Raw genomic sequence first — 8546 nt, 5'->3', positions numbered from 1 at the left:
AAAATTATATATATTCTATACTCAATGGTAGTAATGAATATTAAAAAAATTGAACCAGATATATTAAAGTGTTTTCTTCTCGTTTTTTCCCATTGGTGAAGTTATAATGAGTCTGCAGTTGGCAAAATATATGAAAGTGACCGAATAATTATCATCGACTGTTACTATTGCTCTTTATGGCACACTTACAAATATTTCTTCCAAATTTTCTCGTTAAAGATTCGTGAAGTGATTAAAGTAATAAGCTCATTCAACTATTAAAGTAAATAAATCATTTATAATTGAATTCCTCGAAAAAAAAACACACTAAGGACCAAAAGCCTGTAATAAAAATTGCCAGTTATATTTCATTCTCGCAAGTTTCGAATTTATATTACCACCGATCTGCTCGGACGGGTTTATTCTTCTAGTAACAGGCATACATATCTGTTGAACCAATCGCAGTATGAAACGTATTTTGCAGACTTCTGATAAAATATTAACTTTATTAATAAAATAATGTTATTTTTTATATTATCATCTTTTTTTATATTCTCCTCTTAACCTGTTTTCATTTTTATTTTAATTTTTCCCCAAGACAAAAAGTTTAAAGTCTGAAGGATGTTGTTGATTTTCTAGCAAGACTAGGTTGAATAGTCGTAGGAATTGAGTGAAAAAAAAAATGATTATATATATATAAACTAAAGACCTCTCAAAAATAACTCTGAATTGCCCACTTCTGTGGAAACGTCCCCATTGTAGTTCTAATGTGGCAATCATTCTTAATGAGTGACAATGCATGATTTAAAAAAAAAATCATAAAATTAAAAAGGGAAATACATAAATCGGTTATGAATTAATTTGATTAGCTTGAGAGTTATATTTCATTCCAAGAACTAACACTGCTAGTTTGATCTTATTTCGAACAGAAAGCGTTGTGTTCTCTGTTGTTTTTTTTATAACAAGTTATCAATAATTAGAGGTTATCTTTTTTTTATAATTAATATTCATTAAATAAAAGTAAAACAACACTCTTTTGTCAGCAATAGCAACTATTATAATTGTTTATTATTATTATAAATATTCTGAAAATATCTCCCAAGACAGAGAATATCACAATTAAACATGAGAAAATCAGAATTAAAAACGTCTCGGAAAGGTTTGTGTTAAGTAAAACCTGTCCTCAGCTGAATGGTGTCTCGCTCCCCCCATTTTCATTTTACAAGAATGACAATTTTCCAATTAGAAAAAAGTTTATGAATAAAAAAAAAAGGTTTGAATGCAAATATGTTATGTAATTGAATACATAATATATTTGTATTCAAACTTTTTTCATATTTATAAAACAATTTTTATGCATTTGATCAGTCGTAATTGATAAAACGTTTGTCTCTTTTTTTCACAGAATTGCCTTCAAGATAACGCGAATATCAGTACTTTTGCCTTCTCATTTTTGCTTTACTTCTTTCCCAGCATCCTATCATTTCTGCGTTCCTTTGCTTCCTCTCTTCCGACCAACCTGCACCCTTCCGTTTTTCTTTATTTGCCGCAAGAACATTGATTTCTTTTAATTATTTCTGCACTTTTCTCTATCCAGGCAGACTTTGTCTGTTATTTTCAATTTTTTTTTGTTTCCTCTCTTATTTGCTTCACGCTCTTGTATTCACGGATTCTGTCAAAGAGGTTCTGTTTATTTTCCTTTGGTACATTATCATTATATGCCCGTACAATGTCAGCCTTTTTATTCTTATTTCGGTTTCTAGGTCATTTATCTCTCTGAAGATTTCCTGATTTAGTCTTTAAACTGTAGCCTTCCTGAGTTTTCATGGGCCCATAGGTTCTCCTCAGAATCCTTCTCCCTATTTTCAGTAATTTTTCTGGGCTAGGGGACATGTCTCCATTCCGTATAAAACTACTGGTTTTATGACAGCGTTCTAATGTCTTATTTTTGTGTTAGACGATAGGTTCTTCAAATTGTAAATATTGCCTGATTGAAAATCATGAAGTTGGAAAGGCTAAGCTCCGCAATCTTTCCAACTTCTAAATTTTCCCCTTTATGCTCTCTTTCTCCAAACCGTTATTGCGTACTATCTCTCCCAGATATTTAAATTACTTTGTCACTCTTATCTGTCCATATTTCATCTCTAATACTTTTTTGTCGTAGTTTTTTTTCCGTTATCATAAATTCTTTCTTTTCGTATGAGACTTGTAGGCCTGCTTTTTACGCTATTTCTTTCAGGGTATTTATTTGACTAATCTATTTATTATTTATCTCTTTATTATAAAATAACATAAATGATAATTTAAAAAGGAAAATAAGAAGCATAGTAAACCGAAGCGTCAATAATGGAGGTTAGATCAATACAAATATAAATGAATAGATCTTATCGGTAGATAACGTAAATTTATTTTCCTGGCCTTTTAAATGAGAAAATCATCGATATATAATATATACATCAACAATGCCACAGGACTAATGTATCATTTTCTGACTAGTATATTTAATACAATAATATGTATCATATTTTATGTATTTATTTATTTTTAACATTTAATTATGATTACATATGTATAAACTCGCTGTCTTTTCAATTAAGATGTGTGGCATTCAGTTTGTCCCTATCTCCCGTGACAAAGTACTGGCTCTAAATTACAATTTTTGTTGTATTATGTTTGTATTGTCTTGTTGGCCAGCATTGCTTATTGTCAAAAAAGCATTTCTACAATAAAAAAAAAAAACTCTCAGACAGTTGAATCGATAGTCATTGATATAAAAAGGTTAGCGAAATGAAAACAGAGTCATTATCCTTGATACAGTTTATTTTCATCAAAGGTACCTGTATCAAGTTTATTTCTTACACAGAACTCAGCAGGTTGAAAAAAAGGATCGCTAGTTTTAAAGTATTCTTCTTTTCTCCTTTTCGCTTTATCTTCCATAACCTTATCAGTATCGGCTTTCCACTGCAAATAATCAGCATGTAACTTTTTGAATTCCATTTTGGCCTCTATATGTTTGCGTTTGACTTCAAAAATGAAGCGCTGTTCATAAAACGTTTCTGGGTTTTCTACTTGTTCATGAATCTGTACTTCATCCTTTGTCAGAAGAATGCAGTTCCAAGGTGTCCATTCTCGTTGGACATCCCATCTCGCGAGCCAAAGTTTAAAAGGGTCTCTGTTACCCGATAATGCAGACTTACCATTCCACACTTTATTGACCAGTCTAAATATCTCGTGTGGTTTAATTATATCAAGAATCGAGTGTTTTTTGTTTATTAAACATTTCCTCATTTCAGCTAACATAAACTTGTAAGGTCCTAGCGGAGGGACTCCTGTATTTCTGTTAAGAAGCCATAAACAGGATTTACAATGACGACTATTGATATTTCTTTTTATAAATGCTTTACTAGGCTTCAGTTCATTGCAACTTATGCATCTCGTTGTTGTGTAGTTGATCGTTTCGTCACTATCCCATGGGGCTTTCCCAAACACTTCTTTCGATGTGAACAAATAAAATAGCATCTCAGTGATTCTCTTTCTGAGCCCTTCAAGATGTTTCATTCCCATTGACATCATATCTATCTCCCGGTTTAATAATTCTATCAACGGTAACGCCAGGTCGATGGGTATCGTATTCTCTACGTTACACTTTAGTTGGAGTAACATTTCTACCCTCTCTTCGGGCTTATAATCACGCCTGGTATAACAGCTATATAGCTCTTTAAGAATTTTAGACTTTATTGCACTACATGTTTCTATTACGGTTATATTACCTTTGGGATAATAACGAATCTTGGGCTTGGCTGCTTCATCAAAAAATTGTATGCGTTGTTTCTTCAAGCTTTCATCCCTTTGCTTTGTCTTGAGTACATCTATCTGTCGCAGATAACTTACCTTTTTCTTAAACACATTCAGTAAGCAAGCCTTGAAACCAGGACTCGTTGGAAATACGAAGGATTCTATGAGTTTCTTTCTCTCATGATCATACCAATTGTTTATTAAAACGTAAAGATTTTCGATGCCGTATCTGTCCGTCGGGTAAATTGTAGAGATAGTGAAATCCCAATCAGCTCTCTGGGAATGAACTTGGAGCATTTTCATTTTTTCTTTCAGCATTTCCTTTCTTTTCATTCTTATTTTATCATCTTTGCTTCTTTTTATCAGTTCCATGCATATGTTCTTGAACTTGTTCAGAACGGTTAGAGGTAGCTCTGGGAAACAGAGTTCTACATGTTCCTTGTAAATACCAGGGTCAACAATCCTGTCTTTATAGTTGGCTGAGTAAAGTCCGAGTACTGGCATTTGAGTACCATGATCATGACGCGTCTGACATCCGGTATCCTTAGGATGGTACTTTCGGGTTTGGGAGAACCCGTCCATGGTCACGGGTGGAGCTTGTCCAAATTTGTGGCGCCTCCCTCCTACCGTTTCAGTTTGGACGGTGGCATGATGGTACTCTGCCTTTGTTATCTTGTTCCTAAATCCTCCTAACCATGGCTTCTTGACGTTTTCTATTGCGATGTCTACATTCAGTTCAACCCATTTATTATCTTTGTTTAAAACTTTCACAACTCTCAGAACATTTTCAGGCAACATTTTACCGAATTTACCGTCAGTATCATCAATGACTTCAACATCGAATACAAAAAGGAGTTTATCTTCATATTCTAGACCTGCCAAAGGTATCCAGGGATCCAATTGAGACCCTTTTGATTTTAGTATGAGATTTTGTGCATTTGTATTGATATTCGCTGCAAGTTTTTGCTGTATTTCCCAAACATTTGTGTATAGTGGAAACCAATCTCTTAGTACTATTGCGTTCGGCATTTTAAAGTATATTAACACCATTTGTATATTCTTACCAAGACAAAGGGACTTTTTGTGGATGAAGGCCTGTTTACTAGTTGTCCTTTCCGTCATTTTAATAACTTATCTTCTACAGTTAATGTTTTACTTCACCTACTAACGTTAAAAATAATCTAAACATATGATTATTTTAAAATTGAAAATTATTTCTGTGTATATTTCAAATGATTGTAAATACTTATATTAATCATAAATAATAGGAATTAGACAGAAATTAGAAGAATAAATAAATTAGGCAACGAGTCTTGGAAGTTGAAAGAAAATGAATATATAGAAATAATTAAATCATACGTTTTGACTTTGACCTTCAAAATTCACAAATCATAGCAATGCATTACAACACCTCACCTACAACTTGACTCTACGTTTCAGACCCATTCACCAATTTGGTTCATAAAATAATTTCATAATTCCACACCATGTTATCCAAATCCAATGTAATTATAACTTTGAAAGCTGATTTTCACTCCTTCAAGCTATGTCAATATCTTCTAAAGTTTATGTAGAAAATAATCTTATTACTAATATATCGTAGATTGAACGTCAGTATGCTTAGAAAAACTATTACTGTGAATTACATCTATAAAAAGAAAAATAGGTTATTCTTTCATCTTATTGACATTATTTTAATTAAGCATTTAATTTATTCATTTAATTCATTATGTGTGACTGTAGCAGCGTGGTAACGGGCCTGTCAACCCATAGATTGCGAGTTCGAGTCCCCGGCCTTCTCCGGGAATTTTTTCGAGCATATAACTATACAATACTCTCTCACAACCTCCCCCGAGGCATTTGTGAGACCCGTCAGCCAATGTGTGGCACTCACAAAAATAGGCTTGGGAGTGAAGGACCCACCCTATGAAAACCACGTCAAGAAACGCGCGATGTATTTCTTAAGTACATAGCGCGAGGCCTTGGACCTCCACGGTCAATCGCGCCAATATAAACAACAACAAGCTATGTCTATATCTTCCAGAGTTTATACCTTCATATGGAAGAATAAGCAGTTTCAAATTATTAAGACTTTAATCTATTTTATATTACTATGAAAATTCGTATGCGGGTTTAAATTCGGTTTACTTGGGGGTATGAAAAGCGAATATCAGCTTTATTTCTCCATAAAAAAATATTTTGTTCCAATTCCTAGTTTTGTTGGTCTGAATTATTTTAATACTGTGCAGTTATTATGACTACTATGTCATAATATCGCAATGAAATACGAATTGATTTGTCTTCTTAAGTAAAATAAAAAAACAAACAAAAAAGTCAATAGCATTTAAATTTATTGAAAAATCTCATAAATCACTATTTATAAGGTAGGATGAAAACATTTTCTTTACAAAAATATAAGTCAGATTATTTTATAACGTGCTCAAAAACCCTTAAATATAAAGTTTCATAAAATACAAAAAATATTCTACCTGACCCAGTGCAGTGTCAATCAGTCTAAATTGTTTCAATAGTATATCCACATCACACAGGTTTCTGCCAACTGATGTTGCTAAGTAGGCCGGGTAAAATATGTTTTGTTTGGCGGCAGAAAGGAAATATACTCCTAAAATTTCCAATTTTTAGTTTGTTTGAGTATTCCCATTTAAGGGTTCCAAAAGATGCTAAAATCGAATCTTACTTTGTTTCTCCTAAAGAATTTTTTCTTCTACTTTACTAGATGAGGAATTTGGTTTTTGTAATTTTTTGCACACACATAAACTCATTTAATATAATCGATCAATAATCTTTTTTTCTTATTAAAAAAACCAAAACAAAATCAATTAGAATACAATAATTACTAAATGCATTCAGAGCAATATTGGTATGTAATAAGATAAAAAAATTCTAAAATATATTTTTTTTTCTCGCTTCTAAGGGTGCAATAGCAAGAACCTTCGGACCTAGTATAACTAAAAAAAATTTCGTTTCATGATAAACGGTTATCCAACGTACGCTGCCTCTCCTCTTTTAATGCATATATTACAAAAAAAGAATCGTAGACATTTATTAATTTCAAATACATAAATCGGGTATAAATTAATTCTGTTAGCTTTTAAGCTCTATTTTATTGCTGGAAAGAACTTTGTAAATTAGACCTAATTTCAAACTGAATACATTTTGTTCTCAGTGACTGGTCTGTGTTAATAAAAAACTGTTTTCGGGACAAAAGGAGAATGAGAGGCGTGCCTCCCACATTTTCTTTTTACCAGAATGAAAAATGTCAGCCAAAAAAAATCTCCTCTCCCACAGCATGTAGAAAATGTCTTCTTCTGGGGAACATCTGCCTCATCCATAGGCCTTATTTAATCGTTTCTTCACTACTGGCTATGCTGTTTCCTCGTCTGCCTTAATATGGTTCAAAATACTTTGCTCGATCCGGCACATGAGCGCTGCATTGAGAGGAATAGAGTCATTCTTGTCCAGCAACTCCTCTGAGACCTTGGCTGCTAACCTCTCCATGATGCGATCACCACCTTTAATAAAGTGATTTAACTCACCGATTTCGCCTGAGAACCGCAACAAGTCTGAGATGGCTTTACTAATATCCTGAGAGGTTACTGCTCTCACTTACATTTTATCCAACATATTGCATGAGTAGACGAGAGAGTGGTCTCTGGTACGAGGGGTCACCGGAACAGCCGCCGGGACTGTAGGGGCTGCATGAACTCCAGAAGTCAGTTGCCACCGGGATCTGTAAAACCAGCGGCCTCACTGCGGGCTGTAGTTGTGGTTGACTTTCATCATTAACCATCCTGGTCTGTAAAAAAGTGACAGTATAGGAGAAATAAAAGGAAAGAAAGCCGGAGGAAGAAAGAGAAAAAAAAATCGTTGATGAGAGAATAGTTAAAAAAAAAATCCTTGATGAGAGAACGTTTAAAAAAAATCACTTGATGAGAGAACAGTGACTTAAAAAAAGGGAACAGAATTATAGCGCACGCTTACTAGAATGATACTGCTTTATTATCTCTGTGATACTCATTATAGACATTATTGGGGTTTATTTACATGGGGAGTTAGGATTAGAGTTGTAAACAGGCCTTGTCCAACCATAACTATATATATATAAAGTTACGGCCTGAGTCAGCTGATACTTCTATATCAGTTGACTGAGCTGATCAGCTGATTGTATGATGATGAATTGGATACCAGAATATTTTTTAGCCTCAAGAAAAAAAATGTTGATTGATTACAGGAAGCTGAACGAGAATACCGTAGATGAGAAGTATCCGATGCGATACTTGATGATTTGAAAACATTTTGGACAGGCTGAGCGGGGCGACGGTATTTAGCACATTGGACTTTATGTCTGGATATCATCAAATCAAAATGCACTCTAAGGATCAACATAAGACGGCATTCACTTTCGAGAGGGGCTACTACGAATTTACACGAATGCCGTTTGGACTCAAAAATGCTCCCATAACTTTCCAGCGCCTAATGGACGAATTTTTAAGGGGAATTGACGAATCTGTATGTCAGATGTATATGGATGATCTACTTGTGTTCAGTAAGAACTAAGACGAACACGTGAAACATTTACACAGCGTATTCCAGAGAATCAGGAAATTTGGGCCTAAACTATCTGAAGAAAAATCATTGTTGGGAAAGGCACAAATAAATTTTTTGGGACACACCATTTCCAGGGAAGGAGTTAAAGTCGACGCAGACAAAGTTGCAGTTTGAGATTGCTGTGCCTGAAGGAGTGCGGAGGT

General features: G+C 33.9%; 1 protein-coding gene across 1 annotated transcript; it reads right to left on the bottom strand.

Moving 5' to 3' along the window:
• Window positions 1-2551: 2551 nt before the first annotated feature.
• On the bottom strand, window positions 2552-4955 carry LOC106688829 (IQ motif and ubiquitin-like domain-containing protein). The gene has a single exon (XM_014433487.2). The coding sequence runs from the start codon at window positions 4894-4896 to the stop codon at window positions 2782-2784; it is 2115 nt and encodes a 704-aa protein (XP_014288973.1). The 5' UTR covers window positions 4897-4955; the 3' UTR covers window positions 2552-2781.
• Between the last annotated feature and the right edge of the window lie 3591 nt (window positions 4956-8546).

This window comes from Halyomorpha halys, unplaced genomic scaffold (assembly GCF_000696795.3).
Source record: "Halyomorpha halys isolate HHAL.00 unplaced genomic scaffold, Hhal_1.1 Scaffold45.1, whole genome shotgun sequence".
Lineage (NCBI taxonomy): Eukaryota > Metazoa > Arthropoda > Insecta > Hemiptera > Pentatomidae > Halyomorpha > Halyomorpha halys.
The sequence above is the reverse complement of the archived record's forward strand: the minus strand, read 5'-3'. Positions and strand labels throughout refer to the sequence as shown.